General features: G+C 40.0%; 1 protein-coding gene across 3 annotated transcripts in view; it reads right to left on the bottom strand.

The window, feature by feature from the left end:
• cacna1ea (calcium channel, voltage-dependent, R type, alpha 1E subunit a) overlaps positions 1–22,492 on the bottom strand; it is a 113,334-nt gene that overhangs the window by 9,167 nt on the left and 81,675 nt on the right. The window contains exons 15-40 of one of the 3 annotated variants that reach the window (XM_030726566.1): positions 22,287–22,399; positions 21,960–22,072; positions 20,953–21,084; positions 19,569–19,638; positions 19,285–19,402; positions 18,315–18,382; positions 17,964–18,055; positions 14,427–15,341; positions 12,801–13,030; positions 12,139–12,250; positions 10,712–10,841; positions 10,172–10,231; positions 9,624–9,730; positions 9,466–9,477; positions 9,172–9,268; positions 8,013–8,173; positions 7,657–7,794; positions 6,937–7,138; positions 6,343–6,507; positions 5,272–5,382; positions 5,105–5,185; positions 4,784–4,969; positions 4,490–4,581; positions 3,269–3,437; positions 2,989–3,116; positions 534–630 (exon numbers count right to left, since the gene is read on the bottom strand). In XM_030726566.1, coding sequence (XP_030582426.1) covers positions 534–630; positions 2,989–3,116; positions 3,269–3,437; positions 4,490–4,581; positions 4,784–4,969; positions 5,105–5,185; positions 5,272–5,382; positions 6,343–6,507; positions 6,937–7,138; positions 7,657–7,794; positions 8,013–8,173; positions 9,172–9,268; positions 9,466–9,477; positions 9,624–9,730; positions 10,172–10,231; positions 10,712–10,841; positions 12,139–12,250; positions 12,801–13,030; positions 14,427–15,341; positions 17,964–18,055; positions 18,315–18,382; positions 19,285–19,402; positions 19,569–19,638; positions 20,953–21,084; positions 21,960–22,072; positions 22,287–22,399 — 3,899 coding nt within the window. The remainder of the gene's footprint in view (positions 1–533; positions 631–2,988; positions 3,117–3,268; positions 3,438–4,489; positions 4,582–4,783; positions 4,970–5,104; positions 5,186–5,271; positions 5,383–6,342; positions 6,508–6,936; positions 7,139–7,656; positions 7,795–8,012; positions 8,174–9,171; positions 9,269–9,465; positions 9,478–9,623; positions 9,731–10,171; positions 10,232–10,711; positions 10,842–12,138; positions 12,251–12,800; positions 13,031–14,426; positions 15,342–17,963; positions 18,056–18,314; positions 18,383–19,284; positions 19,403–19,568; positions 19,639–20,952; positions 21,085–21,959; positions 22,073–22,286; positions 22,400–22,492) is intronic. The other 2 variants (XM_030726565.1, XM_030726567.1) reach the window with 2 other exon arrangements.

Raw genomic sequence — 22,492 nt, 5'->3', positions numbered from 1 at the left:
CAAGGAGAGTAAAGTAGGAGAAATAAAACAGGTTGTTTTCTTTCTATGCGGCCAACGGTGCATAGAAATCTGGGAAAGGAGAAAACCTTGGACAGGATGAGAAAAGGAATGACAGCCTCACTGGATCTGGTGTAAATCTCAAATACTTACATTGTGTTGTGCTGTGCGTGAGTGCGAGGGAGACCGACAAAATACCAGATCCAAAAGGTAGAAAGAGACAGGACTCCCTCAGATTGGTCAATTATTCTATTTAAAGCAGCCTTTAAGCAATTAGAGAAGTGAATTGTATCTATTAACAACTCTGTGGAAATTGAGGAATGTCCTGTGCCTTAGTACCAAAAGACTGAAATAGTGTCATTCTTTTGACCTGATTAAGATGCCCCCAAAGGTCAAGCCGGGGGTGGGGGTGGGGGGTGGTGTGGGGGTGGGGGAACAGTTGGTGAAGGGACGGAAAGGAAGGAAAAGAGGAAGTCAGGAAGGATCCCACATCAAAGAAGCAGAGGGGAGGTTTGTTGACATGGGGGAAACCAAACCTTGCAAGCCACCCTGTGGGGGCAGTTCTTTCCAAAGCCCAGGGGAGGTGAGATAGTGCGTACAACTTTGTACATCTCCTTATAGTGGATCCTACCACTGGAAAAAACATACAAGTCTTTAGTTGTGGTGTAATTACGGACTCGTACTATAGTACACAATGAGGGTGAATGAGGGTGTGCCCTCTTATTTAAAATTTTTACCCCAGCAGTTTTAGAAATTGCAACGATAAACCCGTGGTGACTAAATTCCACATAAATTACGGCAACTGATTCTTAATGATCTGATTTTTAGACAAAGCAGTACTACAACAATAAGACACAGGGTCATCCTCACATTTCCCAAGTTTTTGTAAAAAAAAATGACTTATTTTTATGCTTTACAAACCTCACCGTAGTGGCTACAAATATAATATTTAACAGATATCTTATCATGAATATTACAGATATACCCAGGATGTGATTTGCTAGAAGGGAAGGTGGGTTACTTTTTGGGGAAAAAAAGGGAGTGGGTGCTTTTTTCCCCCAAAAATCACATCATGGACATACCAACCAAAATGAATATTGTAATATGTAAAGCCAGATTAAAAACTGTAATTATCCCCCTGTGCACTCTTCCAGCATGGTTGCTATTTTTAAAAACACTTTCTGGAAGTCCTGTTTTAACCATTTGACCACTTGCACTGGATTTTAACTATTTAACCATAATTTACAACTCCAATTCCAAAAATGCTGGGATGCTGTGTAAACTTTAAATAAAAACACAATGCAATGATTTGTGCATCCCATAAACTCATATTTTATTCACAATAGACCATAGAAAACATGTCAAAAGTTTAAATTGAGAAAATGGACCATTTTAAGAAATAAATAAGGTCATTTTGAATTTGATGGCAGCAACACATCTCAAAAAAGTTGGGACAGGGACATGTTTACCACTGTGCAGCATCTCCTCTTCATTTAACAGCAGTCTGGGAACTGAGGAGAGCATTTGCTGGACTTTTGGAAGAGGAATGTCCCATTCTGAGGATTCTAGCTGCTTAGCAGTCTTTGGTCTTCTTTGTCATATTTTTTGTTTCACGATGCTCAAAATGTTTTGACCTGGTGAAAGGTCTGGTCTGCAGGCAGGCCAGTTCAGAACCCAAATGATCTTTGGCCCAGAGAACATGGCAGCATTTCTGGTTCATGTTCACATATTGGTTTCTTCTTTGCAGGATAGAGCTTTAACCTGCATTTGTCAGTGTCATGGTGAACTGTGTTCACATACAATGATTTCTGGAAGTGTTACTGAGCCCATGCAGTGCTTTCCTTAACAGAATCGTGTTTTTAATGCAGTGCCACCTGAAGTCCCACAGTTTCCCCAGTTTGTAAACACAGACTTTTGAAAATTGGTGAACCTCTGCCCAGAAACTCTGCCCCTCTAAGATGCTCTTTTATACCCAATCATATTACTGTTAGCTGCAAAATGTTCCCCAGCTGTTTCTTTTAGTACCACTTACTTTTCCAGCTTTTGCTGTGCTCGTCCCAACTTTTTTTGAGTGGCGTTGCTGCCATCAAATTCAAAATGAGCTAATATTTTTCAGGAAATAATAAAATATCTCAGTTAAACATCTGATGTGTTTTCTATGTTCTGCTGTGAGTAAGATATGAGTTTATGAGATTTTCAAATCATTGCATTTTGTTTTTATTTTCATTTTACACAACATCCCAACTTTAGTAATTGGGGTGGTATTATCACAATGTGCTTTCTTCTAGTCGTGGGTCTCATCCATGCATGTCTGGAAAAAAAAAATCAGGTTTGAATATTAGAAATTAAACATATCAGATAACAAAAAAATCCATTAATAGAATCCATTATTATCCAAATATTTTTTTTATTGTTTGTGTGTTTAACTACCATATACAAGACCATTCTTTAAGTCATTGCAATGCAGGCTTCACATTTGTGTATCATACTTGTGAAGCTTGTAACTTGCCTGTTGGGCCAGGATTGGCTTCATCCTAAATTCACATATAACTGTCGGTTCACCTCAGATTTTCAGTGACTGCAGAGAAACATTCTTCTCCTAGTGTCAAATTAACAGGCACTATTCTTCACAGGGAAGATTCATGAGAATTAATGATGACCAAAATATGTTTTGACTAGAGGCACACTTGAAGTGAAATATCTCTTGATGGAAGCACTGATACTCTAGTCTCTGAGGCATTCACATGAGTACTTGAACCCTGCTGTTATGCTCTTTAACAAGTGTCAGAGACCAGTTCATGTATTTTCACAAGTTTGTCTTTGCTTTTGAAATATTCTGGGTGGCTACTTTAGCCAAGGTCAATGCTGTATTATAATATAGCTTGGCACAATCATAGTCATAATGCCAGTGAAAGTTCAACTTTTGTGTGCACACTAGCACTTCAGATGAAATATTAATGTACACTGGAGTAAAGACTCAAAGATACTGACCAGGCAGCTCGATCATACTCCCCCCAGATTCGAACAAACTCATCTAGATGGTGGGGACCCAGGATGGACGAGTCTCTCGTAAGATACTCAAAGTTATCCATGATTACAGCCACAAACAGGTTCAGCATCTGAATGGAAAACAAGAGATGGGGAAAGTATGACCTACATATAAATGTGTCAGATACTTGAATGAGAAAATATGATTGTATACAGGTTATGGGTATTCTTGTTGCAAATGCATTAAAGGATTGTTGGGAGTCCTTTTTTTCTTGGGTCTTACCAGGAAGGAGCTAAAAAAGATGAAGGAAACAAAGTAGAAATAGGCAAAGTCCGAACCACAGCTCCCCTCTGGTTCTGTCGTATTTGTTTGAATGGAGAGGTCCAGTTCACACTTCTGTCCCGCCAGACATGACAACATGATCTCCTGCCACGACTCCCCCGTAGCACTCCTGGATACAAACATTATACAACACCAGGGGGAGGAGCACTTATCAGGGCTCACACTGTCCAGCTCACAGTTTATTCACAGTTATGTCTGCCATATGGAAGGTGCAATCAAAGCAAGACTCACCACACCATTTCAGAAACAGCTTTTAGATACACCAAATGTGCGATTTGGTTTTATAGTGGGTTGTGTATATTTAAAGTATTCTGTGTGTAGAAGTGCAGACTGTTTATTCCATTCATCAATTTTCTTAACTGCTTATCCAATTCAGGGATGCAGGGACCTTCAACAGTGTTTGGAGACTGCTGCATGACCACAATTATTGCGGCCGTGTGCAGTTGGTTGCTGCAACTGCTAGCAATCGGCTGGTGACAGCAAAAAAAAATTCAATCCAATTACTGGGCAACCACAGATTTTTCTTAATTACATGGAGGTTGTCTTCTTATTTTTACTCTAGTGTGACTACGCTAATGCCAATAAGTTTTACAGTCGCTTCTTTAAAAAAAAAAAATACAAAAACAACTTTTGCACTGTGTAATGTGACTAAATTCAAAACTAAATTCTAAATAAAATAAAAGCTCGAGGTATATCGCATATAGAAGCTAATAAGCCAACTTCACCAATTGAGTTATGATTGTTTATGAGCTTTAAATGTCTGATTTTTTCTTTATAGCACATGAAAACAATGCTGAACTCTACCATGAGACATCAACACAACAAAATCACTCAACACTTTCTTCCAGTCATCCGTTTCATTATTTGACAGCCTATTTATTTTATAACATGTAAACTCTCAAAGTGTCTGCAAAGCCATTTGTTAAGGAAGTAAGTAGTTCATTGTAGTATTTATCACTACTTGACACAGAGTAGCCCCTGGGACACTCACAGAGCAAAGCCTTACTATTGTAACCTTGCACCGTAATTCAGACTACAATAAAGAAATGTGCTACTTTGCAGTCAAGCTGCAGTGATATTAACTGTGAACTCACATTAGATTACGTAGCTTCCGATAGCGTGTCTGTCTCAATAAATGCTGCGGGTACTGGAGTGTCCTACCTGAATAGTAGCATCAGAGCACCAGAGAAGGTTTTAAAGTTGTTGTGCTGGTTAATGTGTGTCTCCTCATTCAGCCTAATGTTCCCAAACACCTGATTTAGACAGAATTATGCAAAAACAGGGAAAAGAAGAGAAACCTCAAAATGCGTAGACGATAACAATTATTGTGTTACTGTAAATGATTTATTTCACCATGAAAAAAAAATACACTTAGGATGCAGGAGGACACTGCAAAAAAAATAACTGTACATTCAATATGCTAAACACTGACAGTCTTTCTTTGCTACTTCTGACCTGCATGCCAATGATGGCATAGATGAAGAAGAGCATAGCGATGAGCAGGCAGACATAGGGCAAAGCCTTGAAGGACTGAACGAAGGTCCACAATAAAATACGGATGGTGTAGCCTTGTCTTAGGAGTTTGATCAGACGGGCTGCTCGGAACAGCTTCAAGAAACTCATGTTGATGGTATCAACAAACTGTCAGAGAGACACAAGAGACAAAATTACAAGAAGAACTAAATTCTTTGACAGACTCTGCAAAAACATGATCCTGCAGTGGAAATCACTGCCTTCTTTCTGAAACAGAGGTATACTTAATATTGTTTTTATTACCTGTAGGTCTACCACAATCTCAGTGATGCTGCCCAAAACAGTGATGAAGTCAAAAATGTTCCATGTGTCTCGAAAGTAGTTCTGTTGGAACAGGAAAGCTGTTCTGAGTCATTTCCAGAGAGTTCTTGAATTCACTTTAAGGCTTTGTGTGTTTTGTTTCCTCTCACCAGAAAGCCAAAGGCCAAGATCTTGAGGATGCACTCAACAGAGAAGAGAACTGTGAAAGCTGTGTTCAGATGCTTCAGTACGGCCTCATATGCTGGCGGAGCAGAGTAATACTGAAAAAACAAAAAACGGCCAGAGTAAGTTTTTTTTTTTTGCATTTTTGACCACAGCAGCTTTTACTAGCAGTGCAGAGAGACAGGAAATGGGGGAAAGATACACGGGTAAACTGGCGACAGGCCGGGACGCAAACCCGCGCCGCCCGCACCGCAACGCGGCATATGTATGTGGTCGCCGGCTTCACCACTAAGCCACCCAGGCGCCCAGCCGGAGTAAGTTTAAAGTGATCTTAATTATAAGTAAGCTAGAGAAATGATCATTCTCTAACCCATTCACTCCACATATTCAGCCACTTCTCTGATATGTGTGAACTTTAGCCCTGCACTTTGCAGATCTACAGGTTGATGGAAGATTCCTCCAGACCCATAAATAGTGCCTCTGTCTCTGCACCTCTCATCTGTCGCACTATAAAAGGAGTCATTCCTCTAGGGGCGGCGGCCACAGTTAATGAGGTCATGCTAAATAGCAGTGCACGGACATTATAGATCAATATTTAATACAGGCTGAGTCACTGCGCGCCTGTCTGTCTGACTGTCTGTCTGAACAACCAGTACAGTCCCCAGAAGAGGCTGGTTCAGAAAATAAATGGTAAAACATCAGCAGATCCAAATGCAAACATCACAGCGCGCTGAGGTGGTGCTGTGAGACGTGCGCGTTCTTTATTTTACTTTAGAGTGATGCAGCTTGGCTTATTTTAAAACCAAAGTGTTAACAGTCACACTTTCATAACACAATATGTTGCTGAGAAAGGATTCAAGGTGTTCTTTCCTATTAACAAACAGATGTGTGGAAAATAACACACCAGACTAAGCAGTCACTGCAAAGAAAGAGATGTGGTGCAGATAATGGCTCTTCTCCTCTCATATATCACTAATCTAATGGTCCGTTCTCATTAAAAAATGCAGAATTGAATAAGTTCTATGATTTCTTTCCTGTCATTTCCTCCTTTTCCTCACCTTCATCATCAGCACAATAGTGTTGAGTGCAATCATAGCCAGGACAGTGTACTCAAATGAAGGCGACACTACAAAATGCCACAAACGGTACTGGAACGTGTGCCGATTCTGCGGCATGTATCTGGTCAGGGGCTTGGCGCTGATGGCAAAGTCTATGCATGCCCTCTGAAACACAGAGAGGACAAACAGGACAGGCATGTGGGTGATACGGTGAAAACACAGCGGTAAGCAGAAAGAATCAGCTGCGCCCAAAATAAATATGAGAAAAAAAAAGCACAGAAATTCTGTTTAGACAGAAAGAAAATACTACAAGGAAGGTTATAGGTGATTCTAAGAGAATAATTGAGAACAGAATACCACTTTACTTTGATTGATGGGCCATTCTCATGTGGCCATTCTCTAACATTATTGACTGTCAAGAAGAGCTGCATTAACAAGAAACTGCCAAGAACATCTTATTAAGCATATTAAATTTCACCTAGCTGGTCAGATCACTAGGCTGTACCAATACTGATTCCTGCATTTTTTTATTGTTTGAACAGGATGCTATCAGGAAAAAAAAAGAAAGAAAAAAAGCCACGCATGAACAATCACCTCATTCTTCTCCAGGCTGCACTCCTCCATCATCTTATCCCCCTGCTCCTGGAATGTGATGATGATGAGAGCCACAAAGATGTTGACGAAAAAGAAAGGAAAGACGACAAAGTAGATGACGTAGAAGATTGACATCTCCATCCTGTTGCCGTGACTCGGACCTCTGTCCTCTTCTGTCACATCCACAGAGTGCTGCAGGACCCTGGAAGAGCAGAGATGCAATGTTAAACCAATCCTAACACACATGGTAATCAAACCATGACCAACAAGATCCATCTTATATATATCTTCATACATGTCAGTCAAATCTTTTTGAACTGTTACACTTTTTTATGTGTTATAGAAGCTTTTACTTCTGAAATTGTTTTAAGAATTTGTTCACCAGGGTGGAGAGCAAATGCCAGTTTGCCACGTGATTGAGGAAATCATTTTCTGATAGTTTATTTCCTGACAATTAACAAGGGCTGGAACAGTGCAAACTCATGAGCTCCATCAGTGATCGAGAGCCTAATTGTAAGATAAAAAACGGGAATGGCTTTCTTAAATGAATCACATGTAGTAATTTTCCTTCATCAAAGGTCACACTGTACCATAACCAGAAATTTTACAAATTCTCATTAAAAAATGAGGCTTCTGAGAAAGGAAGATGACATGCAGGAAAACTCTGGACAAATTTGCTTGTCCAGCATGAAATTTATCCTGATACAGTCAGAGACTCACTGAGGCCATCCCTCTCCAGTGGAGACTGTGAAGAGCGTAAGGAGAGCCCAGATCACGTTGTCGTAGTGAAACTCGTGCCTCTTCCACTCTCTTCTCTTCACGTATTTCTTGTCTTTTCCGTAGTCAATATAGTAACCCCTGAAGGAGAAGACAACCAAAGTTCATCTGTTTGCATCATTTTTTTTTTTTTTTCTTTGACAGTTGTCATTGTCGTCACTGTTCTTGGGTCCCTTTTCCCCTACTTCTTGGGGGTGTCACCCCCTCCTACCCTTAGCCTCAACTTCACCCAACTTTCCTTTTCACAAAACAACAACATTCATACATCACACATCTGTGTACATATTTAGGTTCATTACTGGCAGTCTTTCTCTGTGTCCTTCGAACTATCGGTACAGTAGAAAAACTTCCCCTTGAAGAGCTGAACAGCAATGACGGCAAAGATGAACATGAAAAGCTTGTAGACGATTAAGATGTTGAAGACGTTTTTTAGAGAGGTCACTACGCAGTCAAACACTGCCTGGAAGAGAGGAACACATGACAAAATTATAGCACAAGATTAGGAACTTGATTTATTTTCAGACACTGATAAACTGGCTATTAACATTTGGCTATATTTATATTATGACTCATTTTGATATAGTCAGGCATACACACACACACACACACACACACACACACACACACACACACACACACACACACACACACACACACACACACACACACACACACACACACACACACACACTTCTCTTTCTTTCATTTGCTTCACTCCTCCCCTGCTTTCTGCATCTGCAGAGAGACTCTATGAGATTTGGAGATCCCACTCCTGACAACAGGTCTTCATGCCTCAGTGCTCAGTTTGCCACCTCATGGGTTATTACCTCATCTGTCTGCTCATTCTGTTTCTGTTCTCTCTGGTTTGCAACAAACAGTTATAAGAAAACAAAGAGCCACTCATATGTAGCATGTTACAGTAGCTAATTCAGGTACAATTCATAATAGGAAACAAATTACAGAAGCAGACTAAACTTGAAGGCCTAACATGGAATTTAATGCTTGAGATCTCCCATGACATGCGGTGGTATATGATTTATGTATTCTTGGTCAAAATTTTACCAAATTTTAACTTTGTCTTTCCAATTTTAATTAAAAACATCACAGAGCATTATGGAAAAATGTTGTTTCTCTGGTATAACTTCAAATGTTTTTTATCCCCTAATTTTTTTAATTAATTAATTTTTTTTTTTTTTTGTGGGGTCAGGTTAATTGGTAATTCTAAATTGCCCATAGGTGTGATTGTGAGTGTGACTGGTCTGTCTCTCTGTGTTAGCCCTGCAAAAGGCTGGCGACCTGTACAGGGTGTACCCTGCCACCCCCCCACCCCCCGCGACCCTGACAGGCGGAAGAAGATGGATGGATGGATGGATAATTTTTTTTTATGAATTACCTCAGAAAAACCAAACCAAAAATAGACAAATAAGGTAACTATAAATAAAAAAAAGGATTTCCAACCTTTAATTTAGGAAGCCTCTTGATGGTCTTCAGTGGTCTGAGGACACGCAACACCCTCAGAGATTTGATGGTCTTAATATCCCTTCCTTTGTTATTTCTGTACAGAAACAGTGCGAGCATCAGTTAATGCCACATTTCAGTCACTTCCATATTTACACAACTGATTTTCCCACCTTCCATCCACTGTCACTATATCAATAGCATATTTGACAAATTTCATTCTTCAAAAATGTAAATGTGTACATTTAAAGTCAGTATTTTTCATAAGAGAGGAGGACTATTTTAGTCTTTTACCCCATCACATTGCTGCTGGTCAATCCCACAGTGACATCATCCACAGACAGATAAAAACGGGAGATGCAAAAGATAACTTACAGTTGATTTAGAGACACTTCAGTGCTTAGACATATGATTAGCTCATGTGAGTAATAAAAATAAATCATGTGACTGACGTGAGGGCGAAGGCCACCAAAGCTCCCACCACTACGACGAAGTCGAGCATGTTCCACAGGTCTCTGAAGTAGGAGCCATCATGGAGGATCAGACCCTGATCAATCATCTGAAGATAACAGAGAGCCATGGAGAGAGTAAGTTAGGGATATTTATGTGTCAGCGAGTCAACGATGAAAGAATACAACCCTTCAACTCGCTGCAATAAATTAATGTTTGTTTCAAGGCGAAACACAGCAGAGGTTTCTACTTCTAACATAAATTATACATTTTTTTCCAGTTTAATTGAAGTGTTACAGTAAGTGGTAAATTACTGCTACTTCAGCTTCTTTGGTACTCAGATATATATTCATAAGAAACTATTAAAAGAAACAATTTTTCTGTTTTGTTGTGTGAAAAGTTGTGCAACACAGTGTATTTTGTGATCTGTTATTGAACTCATCTGCCTAAAGTTCAAAGTTTTTTAGGTTTAGTTCCCTTTGATCAAAACAGGTACATTAACATGTTTCGGCAGCATTCCTTTTCTCGACATTTTAACACAGTAACTCACCTTTATTATCATTTCAAATGTGAAGACTCCAGTGAACACATAATCAAAATAGCGCAGAACCTGTAAAGTCAGTCAGAGTCAGAGATGCTTTAGAAAGATCAGAGCATCAGACACAAAGGGTACAAAGAACAATACACATAAATGAGGTTTTTTTCTTTTACAGGCTGTCAGCTTGCTGCTTAATAGGAAAGTCCCCCTCAAATTATGTTAATAGAACACAGGATTAGCCTCACTCCTCCAATAAACAACCAGGCTCAGTGTGTTTCAGCCTTCATTTGACACATTCATCAGATATGATTGCCCCCCATCAAGTGGCCTTTTGCAAAACAATTTAAGGATTTTTCCCCCCTTCTGTTCTTAATGATACTTAATCTGCTTACCTGAGGGGAGCTAAGAAACCCGCGGTGCAGATAAAGTGTGACTGAACTCATATCTCAGAATGAGAGTGATTAAAAAAGCAGAAAGACTGTAGCATTTATTGAGACATTAATGGAACACCTGCCTCAGACAGGTGGTACATACATCATTATAAACACAAACCTTATTCCACTGTGAATTGGTGGCTACAGGATCCTCAGCGGCCAGTGCTATACTACTGGCAGCTATAACCAGAAGAATGGACATCTCAAAGTACCTGAGGTTCACCACATAGTGACACGCTCGACGCACACTGAGAGAGAGAGCACAGTGGAGACCATGTAAGACAGAGATTGGAGCCCTTTTCACTAAGACGAAGACTGTAACTCTTTAATCATCTACATCAGAATCTGCTACAAGGCTGAGAGCTGCAGCTTCTTCTTTCAACTTCTGAATTGCAGTTATGCTCTGGCGCTGCTGTCTGTAACATCTCACAGTTAGAAAACTTTGCTATGAAGGGCAGGGTCGCCTCTTTCCCTGTCTGGAGATTTACAGATGTGGGCAATAGAGGGGTGACACACTGCACACGATGCTCTGCAGGAAAGCAGGAAAACTTTGTCATCAAAGCAGACTGTTTATTTAGGAATAATTGTAGTAGAATATTTATTTATTCTTTTTTTAACTGACAACACTTTGTGTTATTGCATTTTAAGATTAGTTCCTATTAAATATTGAAGTGGCACAACTGGCCAAATAAAGCAAACTGGAATGAGGATTTAATTTTGGAGATTTAACTCTGGTATGTTAAACTTGTTACATTGTAACCTTTGACTGGACCACCTGTGTCTGCAAGAAGTTAATAATTAGCCTTTAAATGTTACATTTACAACATTAATAAATTATAAATAGTCTAACAGGCTTCAGGGTGTACAGGACCACTCTGGTTCCTGAATTATTTTCTTGAAGAAAAAAAACCTCATCCTTCCCTATGTTTTTTTTTTCACATTCACCCTGAATACATGATTATGCTGCAGCTGATAACTGCTGTTAGCTATTTGATGCAATGATTTTGTTCAAATTTGTAGACTGTAATCTCTTAAAAGTAGTCATTATGATGAGATGATTAAAAAAGTTCTTTCTTGAAAACTGAGAAAATGACATGTAGAAAATCACTGAAATGTTCCCATATTAAACAGCCCCCCCCCCCCCCCCCCTCTATTTAATTGTAGACTTCTGGTTTTACAAAGTGCACTTGAATGCACCATTAATTTTACAAAGCATTTTGAGAGTTTGTGAGAGCCCTGGTTGGTTGAAATCCAAGCCCAGATAATCCAGGCATTAAGGCATTACTGACTGTGAGGTTGTCTGGCAACCAGAAGAGACTCTGAAATCTGAGAGCGCAATTGACCTTCTCATCAAACTCTCTCTACACATCCTTCTAAAAAATGCCTCACTGTTCCTTAAGCTCTGTTCATTTTGAATATGTCACACCAGTATAAACAACATGCAATATTTTGAGCACTATCATTCCCTTATAATGCCAACATTATAAAATGGTCCACATTTAAAAAAGCAGTTTATTTTGAGAAGTGTGACAGACAGCAACTTACGGGTTGTCGGGTTTGAAGATGAACATACTGTCTGGGATCACAGAGTTGACCGGCTTTGTCTCTTCTGCTTCCTCCTTATCCAACTTACACTGTTCAGGGTCCTTACTGTTGACTGCAGAAGGTCAAGAGAAGAAGATGCAGTTTTATCATAGTCTTCCCATTGGGACAGCATTAGCCTCAGAAAGCCAACCTAAAAACTACCAAGTTCAGTTTTTTTTTTTTTTTTCAGTTTTTAATCAGAAAACATCCAGTGAGAGGTGATGAAGTCTAGCAGCAATAAGCTGTGAACTGTGAGGCCTGGTTTAGGTGATGACATCACTCACTGCTTCTCAGAATGCTTTAACTCTGGAGGCTACAATTTCAACTAAATGTAACAGATACGGCATAATGCACACAACCATACAATTGTATCTTTACTCAGAGATAAAATTTTCTGCAGTAAAATTTCTGAACATGCTTTTTCCAGTTTAAAAGAGGTGCAGAGTTTGCAGTTAATAGCTGCAGATCATCCACCTGTATAAAAGGAAAGCAGTCCCACGTAAGCGATCACTTATGAGTTTTCAGACAAAGCAACAAATATGAGCAGCCTCGTCACAAATCATTAGAGAACGCAAGAATGCACAAAGGACCCAGAAATCGCAAATCTGCATTCGGTCCATTACCTGTGATCGTGGAGAGCTCGAGAGATGATTGCACATTGGGCACCTCAATGATCACACTGGAGCTTAGCTGAGATGTATCCTGTTCCTGCGGCGCCTTTTTTTCTTCTTTGTTGTCCTCTGGGACAGCAGACACTTCAGGAGGTTCTTCTTGCTTCTGAGGACCCTGATCACCAGTGTGGCTCTGGTTTTCTGTTGGAGCACTGTTTCCTTCTCCACTCTTATCACTCAGTCTGGAGATGCAGAAAGGAACACATTACTGGACAGATGTGAGCAGCAGCTATCCTGCTGTGTGCATGTCACAGCAGGACAGCTGCTGCTGGGCAGTGAATCTATGGACTGCAAAGCTGGAAATGTCACAAAAGTTTAAGTATCTAGAATTAAGATGAGGTAAGAGTAGTACTCTTAAAAGACAAGGTCAGTGATTGGTCACACAAAATAAAGCTGTGATTATAGTATAATTTAAAAAAGACTTAAAGAAAACACACAAAGACCAATTAAAGCAGCAGTTTAAAGTCACATGAGAAATGTTGGCCTCAAGCCTTTCAACATCCCTGATGTAGCATGAAACGATCAAAATCCATGACTGATTAGACTGGTTCTTATACCTTGTTTAGTACATTATTTGTTGGTTTTGCTAACATGAATAGAGAGATAATCTTATGTATAGGTGTCAATGAATGGTTGAGGAAAGGACATTAAGCTTTTGCATGCTAATAAAAAGAAAAATAATTTCTAACAGCCACACATTCTGTTATCCCTTGTGAATAATTCTTCGCAGTATAGTTCGATTAATTTTTTGCAAAATGCAAGAAAACAAATATTAGATTCTCAAACAGGGTTGAATTTCATTAAAATTAAATTTTCAAAGGGGGCCATAAAGACAAAAATGCTAAATTAAAATAAACAAAAGACAGATATTAATTTGTTATATTATCATAAGTTATGTATTTTTCATTGTATACACATAACATGTTTGTGCATTGCTATATGATTTTTCCAAGTCATGTAATTAAATATTAGCTCTCCTGGGCCTTTCTTGGGATCTCGTTCTCCTTTTCCATTTGATCTTTCCATCTCTCTTTACTTTTATCTGATAATCTCAACTACTAAAAAGACATCTGATAAGCAGCTGTTGGTCTGTCTCTGTCATGTACGGCTGTGTGGCTGTGTGCCTATTCAGCTTTTATTTGGCGAGTGCAGGACAGAAAAACAAGGCTGAACAGAACCAGCAGCAAAACCAGGAAAACAGAAGGATAACTAGACTTGAATTCCATGACTAAGGCAAAACACAGAAGGGACACAGCAGGGGAGCAAATGAAAATGACGCGACCACAGGCTGTGAAAACACCGGACCTAAATACACGAGGATAACGAGGGGAGTGGGAAGAGCTGGGAAACACAGGAAATAAGGAAATACTAATCATAATGACAAGACCAAGGGAAGCAAAACTGAACATGACAGACAGAGACCAGATGACTATCAAAATAAAACAGGAAGTCAGATGGGAGAACAAGGACGCAGACCTGACACATGGAAACACAAGGAACTAGAAATAACAACTGAGGACCAATACAAAAGATAACAAAAAACACTGGGCCACTGGCCCAGGACCATGACAGTCTCACCTGCTCTCCTCGCGTTTGGAGACCTCTCCCTCTTTGTTTTCAGGGTCTGCTGGCTTCTCTTCTACCTTCCCAGGGTTTCTCTTCTTTTCGCCAATGACAGAGCTACTCGCTAGTTGGCTTCCATTTGCAGGAGAAGACCCCTGATTTCTGGTCCTGGTCTGATGGTCACAGTGATGCAGCTCCTTCCTGCCCCTGTTTCCACCATGACCTCCAATGTCTGGAGTCAGTGTCTCCCCATTGTCTGGAGGTCTGAACTTCTTTACTGCCCTGTGTTGCCGCTCGCCATTCAATCTGGGGCTTCGACGCTCACTGACATGTTTATGACTCTGACTAACATCCAGGTTTCTGCTCTGAGAGATGGGCTCTGATTCAGGTGGCTCTGGAATGTTTATGTAGGCAGAATCAGTAAGTGGTACATTTGTAGGATCCACTGATTCTGGCTCCACTGATTCAGGTATGTCACCAGACAGAGCTGTGTCCAGTGGCATATCCATAGATATGGAGGAGCCTGAAGCCTGGTTCTTGGCTGGGGAGGCCAGGGGGTCTGTCAGGTGTTTTACACTCCCTGACGGTGTTTGTTGCATGGCCTTGCGGTGCAGTGACAGCGGACGCACGTGAGCCTGGCTCGAAGGAGGAGGACCATCTTTGTCCTCGCTCGGGTTATTGAACAGGACCTCTCGGCTGGACATCTGGCGGTGTCTCCGCAGCTGGCTGGTCCTCTGCTCCCATACTGACATGGTCATCCTCTTTCCTCTCTCTCTCCTGGACATGAAAGAGTTAGAGGGGTTGAGTGGTGGGGGTGGGCGGCCCTCCCTAACACTACCCTGGGCTTCCTCCAGGGAGCAGGAGTAGGTAGGCCTGCTGCGGTGAATGGCTCTTTTCCTGTACAGGTAGGGCCGCCTCCTCCGGCTTCCCCTGGAAAGAGGAAGACAAGGTAAGACGTCAGCATATGAAGACAGAAAACATGAGGCAAAGTTAAAATAAGGTTGGTGTTAGCATTTAACTTTAAATCTATTTAAAACTTTCTTAATTTATTGATCCAGGTCTGTCAGAAGTTTGCTGCATATTTACAAAACAAGCGACATGACTGAAACTTGTAATTTTCTCCTTTTTTGTTTTATGAAATGTGCATTTGCAGTCAAAACACGTACCAAAAAAATTAACATTACAGCACACAGCAAGTGCTTTGGTTTGATGTTTGAGTGATTACCGTACAAAGAGAAACTTCATCCAACATGAAGTAATATTTTGGATCAATGAAGATGCTGGGTGAAAAATTAAGCCTTTGATTGTTGTGTGACTTTAAGAGCAAAAAAAAAAAAAATACTAAGATGCAAAATGATATCAGTGGAATAGATCTTCAAAAAAAAATGCAGATTCAAATGATGCTGGAGAGTTGGGAGGTACAGGACAGAGCACGAACAGAACACTACACAGGATGAGTCTATGAGTGAGAGATTCAGAGAGCTGAACAGACAGCATTACTTACTGGAGCGTGGACTCTTGTGTGATCCGTGTTATCAATGAGCGATTGGTTGAAAACAAGACATTAGTGCTTTGTGAGCAGAGACAAAACAGGCCAGGAGACACACAGCAAACTGGCACTTCACACAAAGGTTGCAGTCATGAAAACAACTATCCAGGCTGTTAATGGCATTTAGCAGCTGCTGTGAATTTATTATTCATTGTTTGAGGGGAAAAAGCTATTTTCAGAAAACTGTACAGATAAATAAAATAAAGTATTAATGACATATATATTCTGTTTCCATTGTATACATTGCTTTTTAAAAAATAATAATAATAATAATAATCTCAGTGAATAAAGGATAAATCTGGGTATTTAAATGGATTCCTGATGCTTTGGTGTGTGTCTCCATTGAAGCCAAGCAGCACATTGACAAACAAGATGGTGGCTTTATTAAAAACAGTTAAACAACATTTATAAACATCAACAGTAAGCGCAACATTGATAAAAAGACATCTTGAGTAGACGGAAATGTTCGACATTCTGAGCTACGGTATGAGTACAGGTAGAAAACACAGAGATGGGCGCCACTGGCAAACAAAGAGTACATGTTCAGATACCCTTTGAACAAAACCAGCACATTGGGATGCAGCTCTGAACACCACTGCCACTTCCGAGCACTCACAAATTAGCATTCTTCTGGGACATGCTAGCAGAGCTAACCGGAGGAATTCAAGTGCCGAGCTTCTAAATATTAGCTCCAAAATACTCAGAATACTAAACAGCATTTGAGCGAGGGATTAAAGACTTCACAGTGAAAGAAAAACTGAACACACACTGAAAACACTACCCAAATATTACGTTCTCGGTGAGTGTGTGTACATATAGTTCTGTTTTTCTTCCTTTGATCATGCTGACCAGATGCATGCTGTTCCCAAGGTGAAATAATAATCAGCCTCCAACGTGAAGCGTCTTGCACTTTTTTCATTTAGCAAATGCTGCCATGCAAAGTTTCTTCAGGGTCGGCAGGGGTAGGTACTGGCATAGTTTCACAGCTGACATCAGAGATGAGACCAGGAACCCTTAAAGTTCAAAGTGTCTTCTCTGAATATAGATGATGCCCCCCCCCCAAGTCTTCTCTATGGGCTCTGAGAAGGGCCTGGACCCTCAAGTGGCTCAACTGAAACTCATAAACCTCTGCAGTTTTCTTCTGTTTTGTTCTCATTTTTTTTCCATTGAGGAACTTTAACAAAAAGGGCAAGGTCTCAATAAAGAAAGACAGAGAAAGAATAAATGAAAAACATAATTTTATGTTAATAATCTGGGTTCCCATAGAATCTTCTTCATGCCCATGCAACAAACTGCTTTGTTTCTCAATACACAGCGTGCATACAGAGCAGGAGGTCCCCACCCATGCTCATGCACATGCACTTCCACCACCTATGCCAAGGCAATGTGCAATCAATTTCCGAGGGGGAAAAAAAATCTATTCTGCAAGCTGGAGACCTGGATACTGAGAAAACAAGGTCACAATACTTTATTAATAACATTTTCCACAAGTGAAAACACAATATCTGCTTTGCAGAGCACAGACGTGTATTACTGTAATGGACACACCACCCTTAATTTGGATCCTAAGTAACCCTGTCTCCATAACAACTAGATTAGCACCTCCCACCCCAGAGTGGAACCAGTAACCATGGAGACATAGACTTCAATTAGGAGCAAATTACAGTGTAGAGATCAGGCAGAGGATAGGCAGTAGACCTTTCAGTGGACACGTAGCAATAAGTCTGGAGTGGGACAGCACCAAATACTGGTTCACTCAACAACCACTAAGTGACATTTAACTTTTACAAGCCAGCACTTAGACAGCAACTCAACTTAGTCATCATCTGTACTGATAACACATGGCCTGAACTTATAAGTGTTCTACATTCTGTAGTTTCATTAGTAATCCAACAAAAGACTAGCCACACTTCCTGGTGGATGAAGGGAACAAGAGAGAGGAAGAGAGAGACAGAGGGGGCAGAGGAGAAGGTCAGGCAGGAGAGGCTGCATACAGCACTTACTCTGAAGACATGAAGGAGGACAATGGTCCAACCTCCTTCGCCTTCTGGAGAGCATGCTTCTGGTTGAATGCTGCCTCAGCTTCCTCTTCATCCTGATCAAAAGAAGAAATGAGCAAGAGGCAAATGAACAGCTTTAACATCTGTAATTTTAAATAATGAAACAGAATCAAGGCAGCAAAAAATAAGAAAGGGCAGAAATGGACATGATAGAGGGGAGATTATTAAAACTATTCAGCATTAATGAAGAGACTCTTCATTGAAGAAGAGACAGCATGAAGAGAAAGCAGTAAAAGCACATTAGTCCATACTTGTTTTTTTAATTAGCCTTTTTTGTTATTCATGTTTTATTACCTTTGTTAGCTCTTGTGCATTGGCAAGGTTGTCCACAGCAATGGCCAAGAAGACATTAAGCAGAGTGTCTGGTTACACCTATGTTAAGGACTCACACATTAACTTATTGTTAAAAGACAGATGCACTGCAGTACTGCAGACAGGAATAGAAAAAAACACTCTGCACTTTTGCAATACCACAGTGATGTGTCCTTGGTCAAAACTGGTCATAATCTGACCACAAAAGCTGCAGAATGGTAATGAGACAAATGGCCAGTGGGAATGTTGTGTCCACGTCTAATTGTGATGTCATCAGACCCTCTCTTACAAACCAAGAAACAGGGATGAAATGATTGAAATGAAAAAAAAAAATAAATCTTTTTAATATGACACTTCATCAGCAATACGCTCTATACATTTAGGGATGTAGACATGGTCAAGATGACCTGCTGAAGTTCAGACTGATCATCAGAATGGAGAAGAAAGGTGATTTAAGTGACTTTGAATGTGCCATGCCTTACTACCAACTGAGCATCATTTAAACCCCAAAGCCTACCAGAGTATCGTTGCTGACTATCCCTTTATGACCACAGTGTACCAATCTTCTGATGGCTGCAGGATAACACACCAGGTCACAGAGCTCAAATCATCTCAAACTGGTTTCTTGAACATTACAATGATTTAACTGTATACAAATGACCTCCACAGACACCAGATCTCAGTCCAGTAAAGTACCTTTCGGATATAGTGGGACAACCTACAAATCTGCAGTAACTATGTGACGCTATCATCTGAGGAATGTTTCCAGAAACTTGTTATTAAGAATTAAGGCAGTTCTGAAGGCAAAAGGGGGTCCAACCCAGCACTAGCAATGTGGGGTTGAGAGCAAGAGGTTGTGAGTATGAGCCCACCAAATGATACATAGCTTTTTGCTCTTACCACTTGCAAATAGTCTGTATATTATTTTGGAAAGAAGTGGAATGAAGGATACAGTTTCCAAAAAGAGTGAGAACTATAAAGTAGACAGAGGACCACATGCCAGACTTTACTCCACCTTGGGAGCGAATACCATTGTACATCACTTCGTTCCAGTCCTCTCCGGTAAGGATCTGTGAAAACACACCCACAGAGGCACACAATCATGCAGGGCTTTGCTGATGAGTTCACCCCTTAATTCCCCATTTGCCAAAAAAGTATTAATACACCTACATATTTTGATTAACAGTAATAATAAAAAAAAAAGTCATGTAGCAAACAGACGGTTCATTTGCAGACCTGAAAGACGGTCATGATAGCTGCAGGAAAAGTGTCAAAGTTTGTTGGAGTGTAGTCTTCAAAGATGAACCTGTGAAAAAGATGCGACATTAATGATTGAGTCCATTCAGAGAACAAGGACTGTATGCCCTCTGCTAATCACATTTATACCCATGTCTGTCCAGACTTGAATTTTGACCTTTGGACATTTGTGTGAAACTTTGTGATAATTGATGAGTAATTCTCGAGTTCTGAATGTATTCTGTAAGCTCGTTGCAACCTTGACCTAAAAAAATTTGACCACTTAATTTTCCTTAAGTCTGGATGTGGATGTTTGTGCCAAAATGTAAAGAAATTCCCTCAAGGGACTCCTAAGATATTGCAATCACAAAAATAGGAAAGACAGATAACTCAAAAATTTAATGCATCTAGACATAACTGCTGTCTGTGCAGAGGCATAAAATTCAGTCTACCAATGACAATCCATTGTACGACAGTCTGTTTGACAGACTTTGATTTTTTTTTTTTTTTTTTTTACTTTTTTGTTTTGTATTCTGGAGGTCAGTTCATTTACAAGGACATGCTTGTCTACCTCGGCCAGCTTTTATTGAAGCAGCAGCTTGTGGGAAACAGCCTTTGACTCAGGGGGGAAAGCGAGCAAGAATAGCTGTGCGTGTGACAAATGTAGAGTCTTAAATCTCTACTGAACTCACACAGTGTCTTGGTATAATAAAAACTCTGAATGGGTGATAGGACCATCTAGTATATTTATTCTCATCTCAGTTCAATAAATAAGAATCTACGACACCACAAAGTCTACTTTATCTTTATTTTTATGTTTCTGAACGTAAATTTACTGGGCATCAAACTAAAATTAAATCACAGAACTACAAGAGTTTGAGTTTTTCTTAAAGGGGTTCTATTATGTTCATTTCCTACTCCATATTTCTATTCTTGGACTCTAGTACAGTAGCTTTGCACAATGACGCTGGTCAGCTGATCTGCAGTCTGAAGCAAGCTATTTTAGTTCCCGTTAAGGACACATTCTGTTTAAGCCATCTTTCTTCTGGTTGGGTGCTCCTCACAAACACAAGGCTTCATGAGCAGATGAGTGAGGGTGATCATGGCCACAGCTCTGTGCTGGGAAAAGCATGTTAATAAGGATAACCTCTTTTTATGACATCATAAAGATCCATAATTAAAAAAAAAAAAAAAAGTCTGAAATCACTTGTTGATAGCCACCTGAAGTCTTAGCTTTTGTTTGAGGATTACTTGCAAATATATAGAAACTATATAGAAACAATATTAGAAACTTTGGCCATGTTTAATATGAGCTTCTGCCTGTCCACAGTATATAAATGACAGAACACAAGAAGAAGGAATCTATCTGTCTTTTAAACATTACCTTCCACCAAAGAGCTGCATGCCAAGGAGTGCAAAGACAACAATGAAGAGAAAGAGAAGGAATATGAGGGAGATGATGGACTTCATGGAGTTCATCAGAGAGACAACCAGGTTTCTCAGAGACGCCCAGTACCTTGAAAGCAATCAAACAACACATTAGTGTAAAGGAGGTAAAAATGTGCACCTTTTGGGTTAAGGTTTGTGCAGTCTATTACCACGAAAACATCTAAAGAATGCGTTTACAGCTGGAGTATGAAAAATATGTAAAATAAATGATGTGCATATGTGAACAAAGCTTTTTTTGTTTCTCAAGAGGAAGCTACTAAATTTTTTTTTTTAATCCCATAAACAACCACAACTGATGTCTCTTTTGTTAGTGTTGTTTAGGTTTGAAGAATACCAGTGTGAAAATGAAAAATAAATAAATAAACAACAACAAAACAGGATTATGCAGCTCAAGCAAAGGGCGTTTAAGAGACTGTAGCTCACTCCTCATCCCTGCTAGAGGTTCAAAACTCAAAACAAGTTCAGAAACAAAACTTGCTGAAGGGGGATTGTGTTTATTGGAGATTGGGTTAGATCAATTAGGAAAGCCCATAGAAATGCACGGTGGGTGAGCCAGGTGTCAGGTTTTAACAAGGAAGTTGAAGGACTGTAATAAAGACAGAAAACCTTTGACTCTGCTACACTGATTTTAAACTGTCCATTGTGAATTCAACGTTATTATAGAAATGCAAATGAGTGGCACACTGTTAAAATGCAAGCTACTTATATGGGCACATAAGCACCAGGTGGTTTGCTCTGTGGTTTAGTATACAAAGAAAGTAAGGGGATAATTAAAAAAAGAATCCCTCCACATCACAAGATATCCCATATTAGGGCAATATTTGGAAAACTGCACCCACACATTACTAATGCTGCTAGCCTTTGGCCAACAGGGAAATGTCTCTTGTAAATAATGTGACATCTCAACAGATGGCAAAGAGTGAGGAAATCTGCAGGACTAACTTGGTGATCTTGAAGATCCTCAGCAGACGCAGTGCACGCAGGACACTGATGCCAAATGAAGTGCCAGGCCTGAAGAAACCCCACAGCACTTCAAAGATGCTGCCAACAATTACCTACAGACACATGTAGGGAAGTTACACAGAGTTTAAAAGAATAGCCTGTTTCTCAAAACAGGACAAGTGAACAGATACAGCTAGTACTGTCATGAAGAGGAGAAAAGGAGAGGCAAAGATGTTGCAGAGAAAGACTGATGCAGCATAATTTAAGAAGACAAGCATCTGAATTTTCTTAGACACAAATACGAAGAGAGGGAGGCAGAGTACTGACACTGCAGTCAAAGCAGTTGAAGGAGGAGTGGAAATAAAGACGTGGGCCCAAGCTGTACATCTTAAGGAACATCTCAGTCAGGAACAGAGCGAGGAACAGAAACTCTGCATAGTCTGGAACAACAAATAACAATGTTAAAACCTCGCACAGACCATGACATTGTTGCTGTTGTTATGTGCGAACTGCAACAAAAAAAGCAGTTATAA

Source organism: Archocentrus centrarchus, chromosome 4 (assembly GCF_007364275.1).
Source record: "Archocentrus centrarchus isolate MPI-CPG fArcCen1 chromosome 4, fArcCen1, whole genome shotgun sequence".
NCBI classification, from domain to species: domain Eukaryota; kingdom Metazoa; phylum Chordata; class Actinopteri; order Cichliformes; family Cichlidae; genus Archocentrus; species Archocentrus centrarchus.
Note: the sequence above shows the minus strand (reverse complement) of the source record. Positions and strands in the feature narration are given on the sequence as shown.